Source organism: Enoplosus armatus, chromosome 21 (assembly GCF_043641665.1).
Source record: "Enoplosus armatus isolate fEnoArm2 chromosome 21, fEnoArm2.hap1, whole genome shotgun sequence".
NCBI lineage: Eukaryota > Metazoa > Chordata > Actinopteri > Centrarchiformes > Enoplosidae > Enoplosus > Enoplosus armatus.
Genome location: NC_092200.1, coordinates 2,239,811 through 2,263,294, shown reverse-complemented (window position 1 = coordinate 2,263,294; position 23,484 = coordinate 2,239,811). Strand labels below are relative to the sequence as shown.

Sequence of the window (23,484 nt, the reverse complement as noted above, 5' to 3'; positions counted from 1 at the left end):
CTGCGGAGAAACAAACATGATCAAACAGGTGCAGGGTAAAAGATCAGGGGACGAGGCTGGATGTATCGGGAGACCAACCACTTGTATGTGACGTGAGCTTCCTGGACATACTAACCCTAGATCATCAAAAATGAAAAGTACATCGATGCAACAGTACTTGAGACTGGAAATGAGGCACGAGACACAGCATGGCATGTCTAGGTGACCTGACTTCAGTGGAGAGATCATTTCACTAGAGATGCAAACAACTATTTTCTATTATCGATTAATCTGCCAACTCTTATTTATCAATTAAAGGTTTGATCTAAAGTATCATAAAATGCGGAAAAATATTCCTGTCACATATTCCTACAGCCGAAGACATCGCCTGTTTGGTCCGTTTAGAAGCTGGAATTAGGGAATATTTGGCTTCTGCGTTTAAAAAAAGATGAATTCATCATCGAATCGACTAATCAACTAATCGTTTCAGCTCTACATCTCAGTGTGGGGACAGGACAGAGCGACCACAGGGTCCTTGGGAGCGAGGGGACTATCACCCAGAGGAAGAGGAATGCAGGGATTGACTATGGCTCGGAGGTAAGGAGGAGAGCTTCCCTTCACTGGGTTAGGGTTTCTAGACCATTTGATAGCTTCAAGCTTATTACTGAATACCTGTCATTTAGTACGAGTCCTTGAGTATTATATTGTCAAAACATCTGAAAGTAGGGATGCACTCAAGCTTTTTCTCTGCCGACACCAATTCAGAAACCTCAGCTCAGGACGTCTTCCAATAGTGAGTACCGCCATGACTGAATGAATGTGACAGATCCAGGGGGGGGAAATGAGTCGTTGCATCTCAATCTGAAAGACCCGAGAACATTAAACAGAAGTAGGCAGAAATAAAACCGTGTGGCGATGTGGCCAGCTCATGCAGCAATAACCTGAACAACAGCCTTGTCTTGTCTGGCACTTGAAATGGTGTAACCATAAAATCACTATAATCTATAAAGCTGCGCATTTTCAGTCATTTTACTATTTGGGATGAACATGTTCTTACCTAAAAGTGGTGAACAGGTATGTCTGTGCCTCATAATCAGACTGAATTGCCATTTTCTATTTCAATCGAGGTATTTGTACTTGAGTATTTCCATATCATGTGACTTAATACTTGTACTACAGCTTTAGTTACTAGTTACTTTCCAGGTTACATGATTATGATTCTATGATTAAACTGGGTGGGGGTCAATTAAGTCAAACAGGAAGCACGATTGCGGTCTTACTGTCTTACCGTCAGCCATGTCCGGCGCCTTGCCCTGCTTCAACACGCCCCCTGAGCAGAACGACCTGGTCGTCAGGGACGCAGCCGACCGCAGCAGCAGGAACCTGCAGTCCACATGAGGACATGACCAAAAGAAAAAAGATGAGATGACCTCAAGGCCAAGGAGTCCAGTTACATCCTCATCTTCTAATTATAACCATCCAAAGGCATCCGTCTTTAATCCTGCCCTGCTCACAGCTGAACAGCTGCCCACAGCTGAACAGACAGACAGACACACCCTAACTGCATGACACAAAACTTCTGTTAAGCAGCTTTGTTTATAAAATCATCTGCTCCAACTTGTTCAGTAAAGCAACAGAGCACAGTTAATCCAGACATGAAAAGTGACCATACCTCATAACTGTATTTACACTGTATGTACACTTACTCATGATGTTGAAACCACAGATAATATCTTCTTTTCATACAAGAGGATGAAATTGTTTCGTATTGATTTCAGTTCCATTATGTACAACTCCTTTTTCAAGAACTAATCCAATCCAAAGAATCCAAAGAATACATCGCTTTGGAGTTTAAATTATATATGAAATGTTAAAAGGTAATAACGAGCAAGAATACACTTATTGTAACAAGGGTTATATTAACAAAACTCCTCTTTATTTAATTTGATGTATATTTAACTTATTCATAATTTCTTTTTTTTTAAGTGCTCCATTTTTGATATTTTTTCTCTTCCTTTAACTCTGTGTATGTCAGAGAAAATATTTTACTTTTTACTTCAGTGCATTCATCTGATAGCTGTAGCGACAAGTTACATTGCTGAATAAGATTTAGCATGCATTACATATGAGTTCTTAAAACATAATGTATGTCTAAGACTTTAAACTCAATACTTTATACACCAAAGTACATGAATGAGTCTGACCTGCTACAATAACATTACAGTAGTGTAACACTGTGCGTACATTTCTCCACAGTGAAATAGTGAAATACTTGCTGTTTGTACTATGTGGGTACTTGTTGTAGTAGTGGTATGAACATGACACACCCTTTATGTATACAACGAATCTCCACCCTATTTGGGCCTGCTAAACTTTTCCCAGGAGAAGCTGATTTATTTCATTTTATAGCAAAAAGCTAAAAGAAAACAGCTCTACAAACAAAGCACCAGGACAAATCATTGACACAAGTAGTTCACAAGGATGCCTAGCATTCATATCATTATTTAGCTGGCTTGTAAATATGCTAACGGTTAGCGTTGCTTCTGTAATTAGCAAGTCCAAGGCAGCAGTAGCATCAACACAACTTTGAACCACGTTTTTAATCACACTGACCTCCGTGAGAGCATTGTGGTGTCCGGAATGTCAGCGGTACAGGTTCGGGGGTCCAAACAAAGCCGGTAGGCTGAATAAAAAGGAGAAAAACCACAGATTTCCTCTTCAGATCAGTGCAAGGGTGCCAGGCTGTTAGGACCACAGGACGGCTTCCGGGGTTGGTACTCGGCCCCGCCCACTGCCCCATGACGCACCACCCTGAGTACAGGCTGTCAGGCACTGCTCCGGATCTGGATCTGAGGCAGACTGACTGTCCTCTGAAGCATCCAAGATCTGTCAGTGGTGGAAGAAGTATTCAGATCCTTTACTTAAGTAAAAGTACTAATACCACCCTGTGAAAATATTCCACTACAAGTCAAAGTCCTGCATTCAACATCTTAGGGAGGGGGCCTACAATTGCATTTCATTGTGCAATCCTGTATTGTATAATGACAATAAAGCTGAACTTTGGACGTTGATCAGGCAGACCCCCTCCAATCATTGGACAACTTACCTGCTGTAAAAGAGCATCTGCAGACCAGCTGCAGACTTGATGGATCGTACCAAAAAGCCTTTAATATTGACTCATAAACATTTAGATTTGCAAATGACAAATACCGTTTTGGGAGAGTTTGTTTAAGATTTAGTTATTTTAGCTCGCTGTGACCTTTTATGTATAACTTTATTCAGCAGCGAGACCATTGTTTTACAACCTGCTCAATCCAAAATGTTTTTTTACTAAAGTGGCACTCCAATGATTTTACACAGTTTGTTTACTCAGTCTGTGAAAACAGCTTTATAATGTCCTCTGTGGTTCTGGAGGAGCTTTGTCCAGTCTGAGAAAATAACTCAGATTGGGTTTAGAGACTACAAATTCATTACAAACCTGCATTGTGGGAAAAGTAGGATCCAGTGATTTGGGACTAATAGTCAGAATACCTCGACCTCTGCTGCATCAATTTTGAAAATTATTTTTAAGAAATAGTCTCTCACAAGTCCCCTAACTTTGTGGTACACCACTAAATTGCTGGCATACCCCTTTAAATATAGGATCCTATTGCATAGGGTTGTAACAGTGATACAGCCTGACCTCACCTAAATGTACTGTCTGTGAGGTGGAAAATTCCACTTGTGTTGCTAGTATGGAGTATTGTATTGTATTGTATTAAACTACATGTCCTGTTAGGGTTTAACACACCTTAAATTATATGGAGTACACATAGAACCTGTTAATTGTTTTTAACAGTTAAAGGGACCACTGAGTTATTTAAAGAAGAAAATACTTTTATACCCAAATAATTTGAAAATTAAAAAGAATCAACGAATATTTGTAGATTTAAGCATATTATTGGCAAAAAGAGTAATAGCCCTCTCATGGAAAAACATCAGAAGACCAAGAGTAAGCACATGGTTGTCCGAGCTATCTACAACTCTCCCTTTAGAGAAAATTACTTATACAATAAAACATCAACAACATCAGACTTGACGCATATGATGGAAGTGCCTGGGGTCGAGTAGATGGTGGCCCTCCGCAGTGGCCAATAACAGAAATGTGTTTTGGTTTCTTTTTCTATAAAACGAACTAGAATATAGTATAACTCACTGAACTGATACCCAACCAAGAACTGGAATAATATGGGGGGTGGGGGGAAATCGGTTTGTTTTGTTTAATATGTAATTGGGTTTTTTTTTTGTTAAGTTGTAAAAATCAATAAAAAGAATGTTGGTAAAAAAAAGAAGAAGAAGAAAATACTTTTCCAGGTTTCTGCCTTCGCCATCAAAAACAAAGATCTTATGACAGATTCAAAACAGACTCTTCACGTGAGCGTCCTTTGTGCCCCAATTGGACAAAAAAATGTCCAGAGGGTGTCGTTGATTCGTCAGAAATCTGAGCGCTGTGGCGACAGACCAATCGCATTCCAGCGCGAGCCGGGTATAAAGGCCGCGATGTAAACAAAGGAGAAGGCAGTTGAACGGCAGCGACCCAGCCGAGGGTGATACTTACTGGATGTTCTTGTCTCGACAAACGCGTCCGGATCAGAGGCTGACTGTGGGGAAAAAGCCACTCTGAAGCGAATGAAGAAGCATCTAATCTTTCACTTCACATACAGAGGACTTCTAACGAGAGGAAAAAAGAGTAAAAGAAGAAAATGGAGTATAAATTACGAAAAGCTGAACCCAGGGACGTGTCTGATATATTACGACTGGTGAAGGTAGGCCCCAAGACCAGGACAGACCACAAATGTGGTCAGAAACTCCTTTAAATGTATATTATAATATATGAATTAAACATGACTGCGTCCCCGGCTGGAACTGAGGTCAACTAGCTAGCTGATTGTTGGCTAAACTGTTAGTTAGCCTTGACCTGTCCATGACCTGAGACTCTAGTACCGACGACATTGTCGAAGTCAGACGGCGCCTTAACCGATGAGTTACGCCGTCTAAATGGTGATAAAGTGGTCGGTAGAAAATGTCCGGAGGATGTCCGAGTGTGAGATTAGTGTCGGTGGCCTTTGTTTACAGCCAGACGACTCATATCCGGTTTGACTGCCGGTTCTCCAAATATGGTCAGTGTTACGTCCAGCTTATGTTCTTATCAAGGTTGACCCTGATGAATTGTTATTATGGTTGTGTTCATGCCACCTGACTAACCCAACTAGGGCTGCAACTAATTATTATTTTCGGGCTATCGAGTATTTATTTAGTCTATAAGATATTTAAAAAAAAAGTAAAAGAATGCCCATCACAGTTTTCCAGACCCCAAGAGGACACTTTTTAAATCCCTTACTTTGTCTGACCAACAGTCCAAAACCAAATGTATTCAATGTACAATGATTATAAATTAAAGACAAGCAGGAAATCATTTGAGAAGCTGGAGCCAGTGAATCTTTGGCATTTTTCCTTCAACAAATAATCAGTTTGGAAGAATTTTTTATGATATATCAACTAATATTATCTTATTATCTTGTCACACATATATCTGAATCTGCTTATATACCAGCTGATGAGTAGAGTAGAATTTTTTTTTGTGGTAATCAATGTATTTGACAGAAAACTATAAGCACTTCTTTTAATTGCTAAAAGTAACCAAGTGTAAAATGTCCCGTTTAGTACACCGTTTACACATTTAACAAGGGGTCCGTATCAAACATGTGTGTTTATGTATTAGTTTCAGCTTCAGTATCAGTTGTGTGCTTGTGTCAAACAACCAATCTTTTTAGCACTAAACAGAACATGTTGTGTCCGCCTTTCATGTCCCAGGAACTTGCAAAATACGAAGAGATGGAGCACCAGGTGACACTGACTGAAAAAGGTAAGCTTTTACGTTACTTCCATGTATCTATATGCACAAATTATCAGTATTCTTTGTCTTGCGCTTAGAGATTTTATTTCCTTGCAGAACTCCTTGAGGATGGATTCGGTGACACCCCGTTTTATCATTGCATCATCGCTGAAATCCAAGGAGAGAACAGCAGTGATGGTGCGAAAAAAAATAAGAGAAGAAAAACACACTAATCAATGCAGCCTGGTGCTGCTTCCTTCACCAGAAACCTGTTCAAGATCAAGTGACACAAACAGGGTCATCAGGTTCAAACAGGTTACCCGATAAAGCGATTCAAATGTTGTTCACAAGTACGCAGTTTTAAGTCTTAAGGCAGGTGCCAGGTTTTAAGGCAGACAGTCAGTGTTGCAGGTTGCTGCCACGTGTTCTCTGTCTGCACATACATAGTTTTGGATGTTTACATCTTCACCGCTATCAAAGTGCCCAACCTGAGTTTCTTTAATGATCTCATCTCCCAGCATAACATTTCTAAGTTTGAGCTTATGACGGCATTGTTTCCACCATCTGCTCAGACTGGCTGATGTTTACATAAAGGTTACACACACACAGTATGTGCTTCCTGTTTTTGTATAATAACTGTATGCATCATCATAACAGCTGCAGCTGCCGGTGTTCAGGCTTTGTAAACAAGCTCAGACACAGATCTAATGTATACATCACGCTTAATTTAGTAACTTGACATATGGCTTCAAATTGCGTCAGAAATCTAATTTAACTCACTGATACTTAAAAGCTGGATTATAATTTGTTTACTCGGCCCTTCGTGTTAGCAGTCACGTGTCCAAGCAGCACGAGAAGTCTGTTAAAGAGGTGGGAGATGGATTAAAAAAAGTCTTTTAAATTAAATATATGAACTACAAAATTCAAAAGCCAAATACATTAAATACTCCACATTACAATACCGCGTGGCATGTACATGACTTGTGCATTGCTCCAAATATTTGTGCAAACATATATGTGCATATATGAACCCGTGTTGAGGTAGTATAGAGACCCGTTAAGAGTCATACTGAGCTAAACACGGCTAGCTTGTGTACTGTACATAATATAAATATAGGTATGGAGGTATAATAATAATACTAAATACAATGCACAAAAAGATATGAATATATATATATATATATATATATATATATATATATATATATATATAGAAATAAATACAGCAGCAGATACTCAACTATTTCCTCGTTGTCTCTCCAGATCCCAAGGTGGTGGGTTTTGCCATGTACTACTTCACTTACGACCCCTGGGTTGGCAAACAGCTCTACCTGGAGGATTTCTACGTGATGGAGGAACACAGAGGTAAAAACAGCAACGCATCTAGTCCACTCCACATTCAGTTGCTTCTTAGCTGCATCTTTATTTATGGGCTGTCTTTGTTTTCTTTTTCCAGGGCTGGGCATTGGGTCGGAGCTCCTGCGGCACCTCAGTGATGTGAGTGTGTTTACTGAAGCACGGCAGAATCATTTATAAAATACACAGATGTGGTGTTGTGTCAGGTGTTTCCCCTGGTTACAGAAACAACTGGCCAATCAGAGCTGAGCAGGTGACATAAAAATGGGCACGTCATCTTTGTGCATAGCAAAATGATATAAAATCTAAACATAAAAGAATATGTCGAGACAGTTCAACCTCCCAGTGATGGATCAGTAGAGTTTATCTTGTGGCTTTGTTCATGTGGAAAAGAGTTGGTACATTTCAAACACAACCGATGTGTATCGGACATTATTCTTGGGAGAGAAAATGAAGCGCTAGTAAAATCTAACATGGGTAAAAGCACAAATAAGATAAGAAAAGTCATTCTAGGGTGAAGGTTTGTATTTACATTCGCTGTTGGCAAATCATCCAAGTGTATTAATAAGCAGAAAATTTATTTGATGAAGCTGTAAATCACCTGTCAATAATGTGTTCTACCGCCGTCCTGCAATGAAAGAGGTCACTTAAAGGATCTTTCTGTATATTTATACTTATTTTATCCGGTTTCTTTTATATTTATGTTTAACTGGAGTTGTGGAGTGTGAAAGCTGTGGGCAGTAAGGGTCTATTAACATTAACACTGCATTGTGGGAAGTGTAGGATTTAATGTTTTAGAGCTTGACCCATTCTACAGACTGAAAGCCTCTCCCTAACTTTTTATGGCAGCGCAAAATGAAACTTTTTACTCTCGTCCTTCTTCCAGCTGGCGATGAAGACGCGCTGCACCGGCATGATGTTCGTTGTCGCGGAGAACAACGAGCCGTCCGTCCAGTTCTACAAGCGGCGCGGCGCCGAGGACCTCTCTCAGGAGGAAGGCTGGAGGCTCTTCAGGTTCGACAAGAGCAGCCTCGTCAAGATGGCCACTCCAGCTGAGGAGTGACGGAGGTCCAGCGCAGAGCAGAGGAGGGAGACGAGGAAACACGAGAGTCTGACCAGAGACGGAGAGAGAGAGTGTGGCTGCTTTTTCATGACGAGTCATTTTATTGAATCTCTGATGCTGTCGCCACTGTAACTGTCAGTCGTGTGTGACATGTGAGAGGACGCGGTGGTGGCATCGCAGCAGCTCCTCTGTGCCCGACAGTCAGACGAGGGTTGATTCATAGACGTTCAGCTTTTTAAAAAGGGGAATTCTGTATTGCAGTAATATGCTTCTGTATGTAGTTCTAAATCTTGGTAAACCTTTTAGTTCATTGCTAATATGTCACTCTGAATCATTTGTTATTCTAACCTTTGGTTAACTGTTCTTTGTTAGTATGTGTTAGCATTTGATGTGCGGGAAGAGTTGAGATCTCTTAAGTTGGCAATAAAACTAAGTGATCACACATGTTGTAGTGGTCTCATCCTTTGGTGCGCGACAGCTCAACGATGTGGTTCAGTACATCAGAACTGCTTCACGAATGTAGTCGCAGAGATAAAACACTTCATTTACTTACAAATTCACTTCATAGGTGAAAGATTATTTGTAATATGTGAGTGCCATTTTTATTATACACATATTTTAGTCTATCAGTTCAATATGTAGGTACATTTTCCCTTTTTATGTACTTTAATCAGCTTGTCCATTCTGTGGACGGTATATCTTCAAGTCAGCGTGCAGTTATACATTTTTTTCCCCAATATCTCCCATCGTCTGCAAGAAAACCTCAAACTTTATTTGAGAAGTTACCAGCTTTGCTTTTCTTCATTCTGCCAGAAAATACCAGTTTTTTTTACTATATGTCAACAGCAAATTGGCACCACAATTTGATGATAACTGCCTTTAATTGATTACAGTAAACTTTTCTCATTGGTGTAGTTGCTTTTCAGAACTTGAACTGAGGAGTGGGTTCTTCAAGTTTCTCCAAACTTCTTCCAGTAAATAGTTTATCTGAAGTCTTGTGTGAAGCCCCTTTGGACTCTCAATGTAGTTGCACAATAACATGTCTTATTTTAATGGCTGGGCCTCAGTATAACTTGTATGTAAGGTGGACCTGAGGCAGGTTTTCTTCTGTAGCCCTTATCATGACACAAGATTATTCCAGAAGAAAACTGAGCCGTAAAGGAGCAATGATAGAGCCGCTGCAGCAGTGAGTGGAGAAAATACCAATGTCTTTAGCGGGAAGCGGTGACTTCAACCTAACAGTTGGAAACACAATCTTTCCACAGTGAACGCTCCCTGTGTACCGTCTCTCTCAGCGTTTCACCTGACAAGCAGTTTAATGTCTTCTCTGATTATAGTGGCCACATTAATGATACAATATGATGATAATTTGGGCTCCAGAATAAACTTCAGACATACGTCTCTGACCTTTGATCCACCTGTTGGTCTTGTTTATGCGGAGTTGTTTAACTATGTCAGGTTAAACATTCACCAGAGGGGGTTATGAAAACACTTCTGCAGGTCAGAGAGTGTAATCCACCGAAACCAGGAAGACATAGAATAGAATTGTGATAATTTGAGGGGAAGACTGGAGCTACCAGCCCTTAAAACCTCTTAACATCAGCATGTTAGCTAAAAGCAGTGCCAAAGTACAGCCTCACAGGGCTGCTAGCATTACATAGAAATCAGAAAAAGAATCAGAACTTGCCTGAGAATCGTCATGTTTTTAAGTTTTCCTCAGTATCAAAGTAATACAGTGAAAGTAGTCTGTACATCCACGGGTGCGTTACAAACAGGAACTGCTGATAGCTAATTCAGCTTACTTTTGGGGCCAATTAGGCAAAATGTAAGCAAATGAAGGCTAAAAGTTATTGCGGTTGCAGGTTTTAGCTGTTTATTTTCTCCTTCTTTTTGAAGTTATCTTTGTTGCTTTTCTGCCTGTGTTTCATTAATATATTTGTTAATAAATGCCACTTTTTTTGCACTTACTCCTGCTTACCGACCTGCTTCTTCAACATCCACCTGAAGTTTTCAAGTGCAGTCAGTGTCTTTCCTAGTGATGAAATTCACAATAGTTGTCATGTCTGATGTATATGTGTACCATCTAGTTTCACAGAGGCTGAAAATGAAATAAAAGTCACATCGTTTGTTGCCCTGAAACTGGAAAAAGTGAAAAACATCTGTAACAATTTCCCCCCGATGGAAACTCAAAATATGCTGTGATTCAGAACATATTAACAGTAAAAGTTCATGATGTTGTTACCCACTGTGTTGTGGGGAGTACTGTATGTGCTTTTCACAGAATGATGATTCTGAGATACTTTCACTACTTTGGCAGCATGTACCCACACACAGTATCTGGCAGGTACAACTGAATATTTTCTCAGTGTTTAAGAAGATTTGAGGAACTCAGTCCACTTTCAAACATCTTAACAGGAACAAGAACGCTCACACAAACACATGCTGTGTGCTTTTTGTTCCTCTTTGTCGAGTCAGTGACTGTTTGAAATACTGTCGCTGAAGCCACTTCAGTTAGGAAACAGCTGACTTGGCTTCTCTCAAGTCACCCACAACTGAAGAAGTTCAAGTCAAGTTTTCAAACGGAGCAGGGTTAAGCCACATAAACTTAGTTCACCCCTGAAAATTTCAAACGGCAGAGGAGAGTTACATCGTGTCCTCCGCTCTGTCTGCAGAAACATTACATCAGTGGTACGAAGATAAATCAAAACCAGGCGGAGAGGAAATGAGATTAAACAGGAATATTCAGGACAAAGACACAAATACTCTTCTAGTAACTTCAGCAGCATTCACGTCTGTTATTAGAGAAGTGGAAGAAGTACTCAGATCTTTTACTTAAGTAAAAGTACAAATATATTTGCATCAAAATTCACTTAAAGTACAAAACGTACATTTTGCAGAATGGCCCATTTCAGAATAATGTATATTATGTTACTGAGTTATAATTATTGATGAATTAATGTGTAAATTACTTTAATGTTGCAGCTGGTAAAGGCGGGGTTTATTTTTATACTCAACAGCTATATATATATATATATATATATATATACATATATATATACGTGTCACATTCAACAGTGAACTCTGTGTGGAGCTATATGAGGAAGTGCGACAGTTGTTTTCTCAACCTCAACAACAGGATGTGACCTCTGCACACATGATGAGTCTATACATTTTGCTGCTGCCTAGACTCAAAGAACACACACGCCTGAGCGAATTCCCACATCTGGGAACTGGAATCATCAGAACCATCAATTAGTCTACTCCTCGTTTCAGCTCTAACTCCCTTATTGATGTTTGAGTATTTGAGTTTGAAGAGTTTCACGTCTCTCTGTTCCAGTCTGTGAAGTTGTGTTGTGCAGCTTGAACAAATGAAGAAGTGTCAGTGGCAGCTATTGTGGATGTCTTGCTGCTGACGCTGCAGAAACTCGACACTGTGACCTGTTTTGTTGAATAAAAACAGAAACTGGAAGAGCTGAAATCAGCGAAGGAGAAACCAGGAATGATTACGGAGGAGGAGGAGGAATATTCCAAGAAGCAGATTCAGAGTTTTCTGGATTAACTGGAATATGATGTGAAAAGACCTGCAGAGAAAGATGAGTGAGCCTGCTTCTTGGAGCAGCTGGTGGCTGAAGGGGTTTCCGCTTTTATCTCGTCAGCTCATGTGTTTTCACAGCCACACCCTGCCCCGCTCGTCAGCCTCATCTCTGCATGAGTTGTGATCGAATCAGGGTGCGTCTCTGTATTTGTGTCCGTACGCCCTTTATGTGTCTCTGTGTTGCTGCCCGTCGGCTCTCTGGGTGGAAATACAGTAAATGAAATGACCCAGACATCAGTGGACATTAGGAACACAATTCACAGCCAGGACTTCCTGCAGGAAAGCACAACCCTTTCCTAAAAGGAAACCAGTCACAGATGAAACACTGATAGGACACAAACTAACGCCTGGAAACTTTGAATCTACCTGATATCTGTCAGAGTTTATAGGGTGAGGGTGGGATTTTCCTCAGTGGTTTCCTGTTTTAAAAAAACTCTCCTGGAATTCCCAAAAGATGCCAACCAAGAATAATTTGACTCATAAAGTAGATGGATGTCACTGTTGCTGTTTCCTGAGTATATTTCAGTGCACAAAGGTGCACATGGTTTAGTCCGCTCCTGCAGGAGGGTGGACAAACACTGTTCAGTCTCTCTGTAAATGCTCTGATGCTGATTCTGAGGACTTCAGGTGAGCGAGCACTTGTTGGAAACTAATTCACCTTAATTCTGCAATAAAATGTGATTCCGCTGAAGTTTCATTCAGCTGTCTTTTATTGTGAAATACAGTCAATCTTAGTGATGCCTCTAATAAGAACTACAGATGCATGTTTACTTGTTGAGTCAGTGGTTTGTACACAGCCGTGACAATAGACGTATTCATGTATGATCTTTGTGCTGCACCACTGGTGAACTCTACACAGGGTATATTATACTCTCTTAAAGCAGCCATGCAGATTTGTATTACAGGCGAAGTATAATAAGCAGTTCATTATAGATGAAACACAAACAGTATGTTATGTCCTCTGGAGTCTGCTGCTGCCTTTGTTTCTTCATTTTAAATTAAGAAGTTAAAAACCGAACAAAGTCTGGGTTCAAGGTTTTACTGAAGTTTCTCAACTGACTACAACAGATTCTGTCTGCATTTTGGTGGAAAGTCAGTATCTTAATATTTCAGTTTGTATATGATGTTTGATGTAAAAGAAAAAACTGTTAAAAATGCAGATTCTAGATTTTATATGCATTAATCGTGTCTATAAAACGATTGGAAGTACACACATGAAAATAATCCGATGTAAATACATCGTGTTTTCAGGCCAAAGGAGGTTCAGTTTTCACATTACATGATCAACACAGACACATACAGTCAACCTGCGGAGCTTTTCCCCACAGAAATCAGTGTTGAAGCAGTTGTTTTCACCAGCGTTCATGTCCTGTAGCTCCTGCTGGAGCTGCTCTCTGCCAGCAGATGTCACCATTTAACTGGTTTAAACCACTGATGATGGGGTCGGATGATGATGATGATGATGATGGCCTGATGTACGGCAGGTGTTATGTCTCTTGATGTACATTGTGGTGGGTTTTATTGTTTGTTTTACATATTTTTATTATAATTTGATGTTTATGTTCACTGTTTCTCCAGGCTTCTTTCACTGTGGAACAGTAAAGTTAAAGTCACAGTTGAAATCTGTTTGTTCAGTTTGTTTCTTTAAATGTCTATAAATGTCTTTTTTTATGATTTCCCTGCCTCCCCAGTCTTCATTCTGTCTCGACAACATCACGTTCACCTGTTTCATGCAGGAACTGAATAACCGCCTTCGATCAGTTTGTGATTGTCATATTGAAAGATTGAACAGAAAAGCACCAAACCTCCTGATCTGATGACACGTCCTTTAAAGTCCTGCAGTTTAGGAAAACATGTTGGACTGTCTCAGGACTTCCACACTCACAGAAACCAGCTATAATATGCTGAAGCAAAGTGTACAGAGCTCTCTGACATTTCAATCTGATGTTTCCAGCCTGCACAGCGGACTCAACGTATGTTGATGTTCCAACAAAGAAGAAGAGCTAAAATGAAATTAATAATTAAAAGTTCACTGTGGAGTTTTCTTATAAACAAGCAAAGTTACAATCACTGTTTCTCACCAAGAAATATTGTGTCCTTGAGTTCTAAAAAACGTACTTATAAGAGTTTTAATATTTCAACACCTGCATTGTTTACATCCATGTTTGTTTGCTGGCAGTCTTCTTCTTCTTCTTCTTCTTCTTCTTCTTCTTCTTCTTCTTCTTCGCTACGTTTGTTGGTACATTACCGCCACCAAGTGTCAGTCAGCACACATGTGTTTACTTCCTAAACATTGCTCCATTGCACAACTAGTGGTCAAAAACTGCACAGGGCACCTTTAAGTACTAAATATTTTCAGATGTTTTGGAAGTAACCTTCAAAGTCTGAACTCAAGAAGACCTAACATACAAATGTGTTTAGTTTGAACATGAATGATTTTATTTATTTCAACAACAATCTTTACTTAGTTAGCTGGCTTAAGTTTATCTATTTTAGTTTGAGCGATTCAAGCAGAGGAAGCTGATCATGAAGAAACCTGGATAAAGAAAAGTGCACACGTGATTTCCAGTAAGGGGAGGAACAACACTGACCAGGTACAGTACATGAAAACAGGACAATAAAATTATAAAACTGAAAGAGTTCAGTCAGTCAGAGTTCAGACTCCATCTTCAGTCGACAGAGCAGAAGGAGAAAAAGGAAGTCTGAGGCAGGGTGAGTGTTCATTCATCGTTATTATTGTTTTACTGTCAAAGTCTCATCTGTGAATACAGCGCGACTGTCTGAATAATACACATTAAACTTAACGTTAACCCAAGAAAACGAGCACAGATTGAGAGAAAAGTGACCAGGTGCTGGATGGGTTCTTTATACTGTGTACTGTGAGTGTGAGTGTGGTTCTTCCTCTTTTCTCAGTCCTGTGTGTGACTCTTGAACAGACTTGTTCCTCATGATTCTTGTGTTCTGAGATCACAGTCAGTGTTACTGATCCCTCAGACAGACTGAAGTCCAGAAGATGAGGGATCACTGACTGGTTTTGTTTTACAGGATTGAATTATATAGTCAATATTTCCTCTGCCACTTCAGGTACACCTGACAAAATAATGCAACTCAGCAAAACGTAATCTCTAAGTACAGCCTCAATTAAACATCTGAAGCTTACCAAAGGTCAGTTTTACGACTTGGATTAAACTGTAAACACATTCAGGATACAATAATCGCTGTTAAATATTAACACATCGTGTTAAATATGAACATATAGTGTTCATATTTAAAACTAAGAACAATGTTCTTTCAGGCATTGAGCCTATAACATTTAAAGCAAAGCTAAAATATTTTATCTGTAAACGTTTTGATGAAAAGATTCCAGAGTCCAGAACAATTAGCAATTTGAGATAATAAAACTTATACAAATATGAGAAACTTATTAGAAGCTATTAATTATTTCAGGACCATTCAACTAGATTACATGAGACTGAACCAAAAATAATAAATCCTCAAGAGTTGGTCATAAATTAATCTCACCATAAACCTGAGCAGGTGATCCAGGTACATGAAAAAGGGAGGGAGCAACAACCAGTAAAAATGTGCAAGCAGTTAGCTGAGACTCCATTTTGAGTCGGCAGAGACTTTAATTAGACGTAGACGTGGCCGATCTTTGTAAATGCCAGTTTCATTCAGCGACACATTGGGAGACGATGCGCACGCTTCATCATCTCATCAGCTCCTCAGGCCTCATTTATTAAAATGTTCTGAGATTTATACTTGAACTTAGTCTTAAGATCATTTCCGACGGCGTGCTAACGTTCGATTCATAAAAGATCCTGAGCATGAAAAACCTCACTTACACATGTTCTAAGAAGCCCATTTGCAACTTCTGCACCTGTGATCTATAAATCTCTAATTAATTTAAAAATACATCAAGTACATTGCCTTTCCCCTTTATAGCACAGATGAGGGTTTAGTTAGGAACAGCCATGGTTACTGCTTTCTAATACAACACTATTTATAGAATATCGGCTTGGGCACATGTGCGTCCCAAACTGCAGTACCCCTACATAACCAGCAGGAACATTACTGAAGTCAAGTCTAGAGTTTGCTTAGAGATAAGACCATTTCCACGTCAAAGTAAGGTTTTAGAAATAACTACTTGGTTACGTGGTTTTCTGCTTAAGTCATACTTAGATCAAAGTTGATCGTAGGTCCGTTTTATAAATGAGGCTCCTCCTCTGCATCTTGTTTCACCTGTTTGTCATCCTCATCTTCATTTTGTACGTCTTGTATGCACTGCGTATTTGCCTCAACGCCCTCTGAAGTGCAGAAGATGAGTGTTTGTGTGGAGGAAGAGGAGGACAGAGCAGAGTCTCCAGGACCCAGCTGTCTGTCTTTGAAGAGTGACCGGTCTAAAGAGTTTCCTCTAGACTTCAGTAATGAACCTGGACCCTCAGACACACAGTAAGAGAACTGCTACTAACTTCAGTTTATATATTTATATCATTACCACTATGATTGTAATGGCCCAGATATAAGACAACAACACCAGATATAATCAGACCCCTACGCAGTGTTGCATTATGGGTTGTTTGTAGCCTTGATGTTGTATGTTGGATTAATGCTGCATTCACATGGATTCAGGCAGACGGTTAACACCTTCTGGACGGCACGGGAAAAACAAACAGTATGACTTATGATCTGAGTGATTTTCCTTAAACTCCCAGAAAGACAGAGGGAAGTGTTCCTGTGGAGGAGCAGCCGTCCTGCTGTGCTTTGTGTCAGGACGTCCTGAAGGATCCAGTCTCTACCAGCTGTGGACACTGGTTCTGCAGACGATGCATCACCTCATACTGGGACCAGTCTGCTTCATCAGGAGACTCCTCCTGTCCCCAGTGTGGAGAAAGATCCAGAACAAGATCTGGACTGCAGACAGCCAGTCAGACCAGCGCTGTACACAGTAAGACTGTACATCTGTCTGCTGATGTCATTGTGTCTGAAGGACTCTCATTTATTAGATGGATATTTGTTGTGTTATGCAGTGCATTTAATATTATTATGAATATCATAAATTCAAAGACATTTTTATTATCCAGATTCTCACTCTCACTTTAATCTCTGAATATTTTTTTTTCTCTTCCAGCAGATAGTGGTCTGCAGGAGGTTTTAGATGAACTTAAGATCAGTCTGAGGAGGAGATGTGAACGTGTGACTGAAGGAACTGATGAAAAAGGAAGTGGAACCCTCCTCAACAGGATCTACACTGAGCTCTACATCACAGAGGGACAGAGTGAAGAGGTTAATACCCAACATGAGGTGAGGCAGCTTGAGACGACTTACAAGATGGAGACCCTCCACGACGCTCCGATCAAGTGCCACGACATCTTTAAAGCCTTACCTGGCCAACAGAGACGCATCAGAGTGGTTCTGACCAACGGCGTCGCTGGCGTTGGAAAAACCTTCTCAGTGCAGAAGTTCACTCTGGACTGGGCAGAGGGCTCGGAAAACCAAGACGTCGGTCTGGTGGTTCTGCTTTCGTTCAGGGAGCTGAACTTGATCAAAGACCAGCGGTACAGTCTTCTCACGCTGCTCCATGTTTTCCATCCAACATTACAGAAGGTCACAGCAGAGAAGCTCGCTGTCTGTCAACTCTTGTTCATCTTTGACGGCCTGGATGAAAGCAGACCGTCATTGGATTTCCACAACAACGAGGTTGTTTCTGATGTCACGCAGAAGTCATCAGTCAACGTGCTGCTGACAAACCTCATCGAGGGGAATCTGCTTCCCTCGGCTCTCGTCTGGATAACTTCCAGACCTGCGGCAGCCAATCAGATCCCTCCTACATGTGTCGACAGGGTAACAGAAGTACGAGGCTTCACTGACGCCCAGAAGGAGGAGTACTTCAGGAGGAGATCCAGTGATGAAGAGCGGTCCAGCAGAATCATCTCACACGTCAAGACATCCAGGAGCCTCCACATCATGTGTCAGATCCCAGTCTTCTGCTGGATCACTGCTACAGTTCTGGACCACATGTTGACTACAGACCAGAGAGGAGAGCTGCCCAAGACCCTGACTGACCTGTACTCACACTTCCTGCTGGTTCAGACAAAGAGGAAGAAGCAGAAGTATGATGAGGGACATGAGACGAGTCCACAGGTGCTGACGGAGGCTGACAGGAAGCTTCTTCGGAAGCTGGGGAGGATGGCGTTTGAACATCTGGAGAAAGGAAACATCATGTTCTACCAAGAAGACCTGGAGCAGTGTGGTCTTGATGTCACAGAGGCCTCGGTGTACTCAGGAGTTTGTACAGAGATCTTCAAAAGAGAGTGTGTGATCTTCCAGAAAACAGTCTACTGCTTTGTTCATCTGAGCATTCAGGAGTTTCTGGCTGCCGTCTACGTGTTCCACGTGTTTTACAGGAACACAGAGGTACTGGAGGACTTCCTCAGGAAGACATCCCTGGATGTCTTCCTGAGGAAAGCCACGGAGAAATCCCTGAGGAGTAAAAATGGCCACCTGGACCTTTTTGTCCGCTTCCTTCATGGCCTCTCTCTGGAGTCCAACCAGAGACTCTTAGGAGGCCTGCTGGGTCGGACAGACAACAGTCCAGAAATCATCCAGAGAGCCATCAACAACCTGAAGAAGATGAACAGTGATGATATCTCTCCTGACAGAAGCATCAACATCTTCCACTGTCTGATGGAGATGAACGACCACTCAGCCCATCAGGAGATCCAAGAGTTCCTGAAGTCAGAGAACAGATCAAAGAAGAGACTCTCTGCGATCCACTGCTCAGCTCTGGCCTACATGCTGCAGATGTCAGAGGAGGTTCTGGATGAGTTTGACCTGAAGAAGTACAACACATCAGTGGAGGGACGACGGAGACTGTTTCCAGTTGTGAGGAACTGCAGAAAGGCTCGGTAAGTCCAGATGTGATTAACATTATAAATCAGTGTAGATGAGCAGCTTCGTTCATCAGATATACACACACTATCAAATTCTTATTATTCTTAATATAGTTCATCAAATATCTCACTGTGGCTGTTCCTTCTTGTTCCATTTCTCCCTGCAATATTTATAACTGATCGGCTGTAGCAGTCAGGCTAATCTCACTAACAAACACATTGCATTTCCTGTGACTACTTCATAATAAAAGTCAACTTGTGTTTCGCCAGTTAAATGATTTTAATGTGAAGTTGCAGCAGTTGGAAATGTTTGGTTTGCATTAGCAGTCTCCTGGTTGGCTGGTGCTCGTGTCAAACTATCGTCATAAATAAACCCACCACTGGTAATGTGCGCAGCGTTTTACTTTATGTTGCCCAATAAGAATTCAGAATCTCAACAAAAGACACTGGTATCTAAAAACTGTATTGACAAGAAAGAGGCAGAGGAGAAAACAGCAAAATCACCTGTGGCAGCAGGCATATCATCATCTGAGGGGCATAAGGCCAAACTGAGGGGGCATGGAGGCCATGGCCGTCACGGCCCCTGTGAAGTTCCTGCCCTGGTTCCACTTGTTTATTGCAAAAAGTATATGTCAGTTGTATTTTGTCTTGAGCTGTTTCAAATGCTGTGAGTGCAAAAAAGGTTGATTTCTGACGTCCTTGAGAATTTCTTTCATGCAATTATTATCATTTTGTTCGTAACAGTTTCATAGTGATCATGAGGGATGTAAGGGGATACCAAACCCCCTTCTTAAAGAAAATGGACCAAAAAAATCCAGCTCGAATTAAAGGTTCTACTTTACCTTTCTTACATAAGACATTTTTTCTGAATAGACTTTTAATTAGTTTTAATTCTTTACATTCTTTTTTTACTCTTGACATCTTTTGGCTGGACGGCAGCAAAGCGGGCCCAGCCCTATAAGCCCTAGATAGGTTTGTCCCCGACCAACTGAGGAGTGAGTTAGTTTCCCCATTGACGGTTGAGATTGATTGTTTCATGTCAAACACAGTGAGATAAGATTAGCTGAACTATTAACATTTGCTTTCCACATCAAAAAGCAAATGTTAATGGATTTGATGTCATTTGGTGACAGAACCTGTTTTGATGAAGTAAATATAAAGTGTCCTCTTTCATAATAACATTTTGTAATATGTGTGTCATTTCAGACTTTCTGGCTGTGGAATCTCAGAGACTCACTGTGAAGTTGTGGCCTCAGCTATGAAGTCCAACCCCTCCCATCTGAGAGAGCTGGACCTGAATGAAAACAAGCTGCAGGATTCAGGAGTGAAGCTGCTGTCTGCTGGACTGGAGAGCCAAAACTGTAGACTGGAGACTCTGAAGTGAGTTCACTGACTGTAGCTCATGTAGTTCTTTTGTGCATATTGAATTCAAAGCCTTGCCTGTGGTTTACAAAGTTTGGTTAATTAACTTTCAGGATTTGCCTTTGCACAAATCTGAAGGAATTTATAGAGTAATGAAAAGTAAAGAAAGGACATGTTTGACAGGACAGTTTTTCAGCTTCCATAGGCTCACATTGTGGTCCAGTGAAGATGATGTCAGTACTGATGAGGCTGTTGAGTGTGTGAGGGATATGAATGTTGTTGAAGAACTGATGAGAGCAACAACAGACTGTATATAGTTTTAAAAAAAATTCTGTTCTCTAACAAATCATCAAATTTGAAGCCAAAGACATTTAGATTACAACAAAAACCAAATAAATAGTCTGCACCAAAGACATCTTTGTCTTCAAGGACAGATTCATATTTGTTGAAGTCTATCTCAGTACAGAACTCACGTGCCCAAATGTACATTCAAAGAGTTATTGGTGTCTGTGAAGCAATCCATTTATAACCTGACTCTGATGTTACAAGATGGAGGACAAAATCCGCAGTCTTGTTCTGTGGAGAAATGACTTCTGAAGTTCAGCTTAAACTAATTTGAGGCTTCAGCAGTCTGAGTTACACATATCAAGTAAGTACTTTGTGTTTGACAGTGTTTCAGTGGAGGAATAATAACTCAGAGGGAGTTTGGTACTAAATGGCCTGTAACTTGTCTGATTTGATATTTCTCCTGTGATTCCAGACTTGACTGAGATCAGCAGCATGTTATTAATCTGTGTTGACATGAATAGGTGTATGAATGTTGTGCTGACATTTGGATGATGTCTGTAGAAGGCTGACATCATGATGATCCACAATAACACAAAGTCACTCATTTGAGGGAAAAGCTCATTGATTAGGACATAGTAATGTTGAGCTGCACATTTAAAACCTGAACACATCTGATTGGATTATAAATGGATTTTTATCTTCATCATTTATTCTTTATTCAGATTGAGTCTCTGCAGTTTGTCAGAGACCAGCTGTGCTTCTCTGGCCTCAGCTCTGAAGTCCAACCCCTCCCATCTGAGAGAGCTGGACCTGAGTGACAACGAGCTGCAGGATTCAGGAGTGAAGCTGCTGTGTGGTTTTCTGGAGAGTCCACACTGTAGACTGGAGGCTCTGAGGTCAGACACCATGTTTTACTTCTGTGCTGAGATTAATATGATGTGAAAGTTGTGGTGACACTAAACTGCAGACATAAGGCTGATATTATACTGATCCACACTGAGTATCTTCATGCTGAAGTCTATTTTCTTCTTCTGTGGTTTAGTCCATTGACTGTGGCAGAGCAATGTTGAGCTGCACATTTAAAACCTTAATATAACAAGAAACATCTACACTGGATAATTCACTCTGGACCTCTGAAACACCTGATTTTCATCTTAAATGTCATGTTCTTTAATTTAATGATAATAACAAAATCATAAATACAGTGAATAAATAAATCATCTGTTTCAACAGTCAGACAATAACAAATATATTCAGTATTTTCTTTTTCCAACATCTGTATGAAGCTATGTGATGCTTATACTGACTGAATAGTTTGAACTGAAGATGTTTTGATTCTATGACTCCATTATTCCTTAAAGAAATAGTGTAGATGTATTTTCTTGCCATTTCCTCAAAATTCATCCTGACATATTTGTCCTCTTTGTAAACTTTGGGATCTTGAGTGGAATCTTAAATCAGTTTTTGTGGGTTTTTATTTGTGTTTGGCTGCACAACATGAGTTTGTATAGATGGAGCCACTGGTGGAGCTGGCAGAGTTTAAGAGGTGAAGTCACTGCGTCTTTATTGAAGCAGCAGCACGTTGTCATTAATATTAATGAGAGCTCTGTTTCCCTTTTTGTTTTTGACAGCTTTGAACCTGCATCCTGTTGGGTTCAGGTGTTTGGAGTTTCCATTTTCTAAACTTCTACATTCTAAACCTTCTTCAGCTCTGAACAGATTATTAAACACTGAATGATTTTAAGCAGGAACATTGTCTTCTAAAGTGACATCATTTATTCTTTATTCAGATTGAGAGACTGCAGTTTGTCAGAGACCAGCTGTGCTTCTCTGGCCTCAGCTCTGAAGTCCAACCCCTCCCATCTGAGACAGCTGGAGCTGAGTAACAACAAGCTGCAGGATTCAGGAGTGAAGCTGCTGTCTGATCTTGTGGAGAGTCCACACTGTAGACTGGAGACTCTGAGGTCAGTTCACTGACTCTGTTACTATTGTAGATCTGATATGTTTCATTAACAGTTGAACCTAATTCATGTTCATACATAACTTACATCCATAAAGTTGTAAATGTCCTTTTCTTCATATTTTCATGTTTCTTGTCCTAAATTTAGTCTGCAGTCACAACAGACTTCTGTTTCTGAAAGAAACTGTAGAAAATGTCCTCTGTTAGTTGTTAAAGTCAATTAATGTTTATCATTTTTGGTAAATGGTCACATCTGAATACAGAAGATCCTCTGAACTAATATTTGATTTAAGTAGATAAATTTGAATGATAAAGACATTTGGATGATGTCTGTAGAAGGCTGACATCATGATGAGCCACAATAACACAATGACAAAGTCACTCATTGATTAGGACACAGTAATGTTGAGCTGCACATTTAAAACCTGAACACATCTGATTGGATTATAAATGGAGTTTTATCTTCATCATTTATTCTTTATTCAGATTGTTGCGGTGCAGTTTGTCAGAGACCAGCTGTGCTTCTCTGACCTCAGCTCTGAAGTCCAACCCCTCCCATCTGAGAGAGCTGGACCTGAACTACAACAAGCTGCAGGATTCAGGAGTGAAGCTGCTGTGTGGTTTTCTGGAGAGTCCACACTGTAGACTGGAGACTCTGAGGTCAGACACCATGTTTTACTTCTGTGCTGAGATTAATATGATGTGAAAGTTGTGGTGACACTAAACTGCAGACATAAGGCTGATATTATACTGATCCACACTGAGTATCTTCATGCTGAAGTCTATTTTCTTCTTCTGTGGTTTAGTCCATTGACTGTGGCAGAGCAATGTTGAGCTGCACATTGAAAACCTTAATATAACAAGAAACATCTACACTGGATAATTCACTCTGGACCTCTGAAACACCTGATTTTCATCTTAAATGTCATGTTCTTTAATTAAATGATAATAACAAAATCATAAATACAGTGAATAAATAAATCACCTCTGTTTCAACAGTCAGACAATAACAAATATATTCAGTATTTTCTTTTTCCAACATCTTTATGAAGCTATGTGATGCTTATACTGACTGAATAGTTTGAACTGAAGATGCTTTGATTCTATGACTCC

General features: G+C 40.3%; 2 protein-coding genes across 3 annotated transcripts in view; both read left to right on the top strand.

Annotated features, from left to right (window-relative positions):
* The first annotated feature begins 4,550 nt into the window (after positions 1-4,550).
* Positions 4,551-8,715, top strand: LOC139304020 (diamine acetyltransferase 1-like). 2 transcript variants are annotated; one of them, XM_070927845.1, is made up of 6 exons: positions 4,551-4,784; positions 5,833-5,884; positions 5,972-6,046; positions 7,118-7,219; positions 7,311-7,351; positions 8,097-8,715. In XM_070927845.1, the coding sequence occupies exons 1-6, from the start codon at positions 4,722-4,724 to the stop codon at positions 8,271-8,273; spliced, it is 510 nt and encodes a 169-aa protein (XP_070783946.1). In that variant the 5' UTR covers positions 4,551-4,721; the 3' UTR covers positions 8,274-8,715. The 2 variants fall into 2 exon arrangements, with proteins under 2 accessions (XP_070783946.1, XP_070783945.1); XM_070927844.1 differs by having other exon boundaries at positions 5,972-6,052.
* Positions 8,716-16,189: 7,474 nt separating this feature from the next.
* Positions 16,190-23,484, top strand: part of LOC139304003 (NLR family CARD domain-containing protein 3-like) — a 30,882-nt gene continuing 23,587 nt past the window's right edge. The window contains 7 exon segments of the mRNA XM_070927821.1: positions 16,190-16,320; positions 16,584-16,816; positions 17,000-18,776; positions 19,968-20,141; positions 21,134-21,307; positions 22,202-22,375; positions 22,858-23,031. Of these exon segments, the coding sequence (XP_070783922.1) occupies positions 16,190-16,320; positions 16,584-16,816; positions 17,000-18,776; positions 19,968-20,141; positions 21,134-21,307; positions 22,202-22,375; positions 22,858-23,031 (2,837 nt within the window).

Bases quoted from the DNA above. Each gene is read 5' to 3' on its own strand.
- LOC139304020 (XM_070927844.1), top strand. From the start codon at position 4,722: ATGGAGTATAAATTACGAAAAGCTGAACCCAGGGACGTGTCTGATATA. The intron at 4,785-5,832 runs GTAGGCCCCAAG...TTCATGTCCCAG, and splicing joins ATATATTACGACTGGTGAAG to GAACTTGCAAAATACGAAGA. The intron at 5,885-5,971 runs GTAAGCTTTTAC...ATTTCCTTGCAG, and splicing joins GGTGACACTGACTGAAAAAG to AACTCCTTGAGGATGGATTC.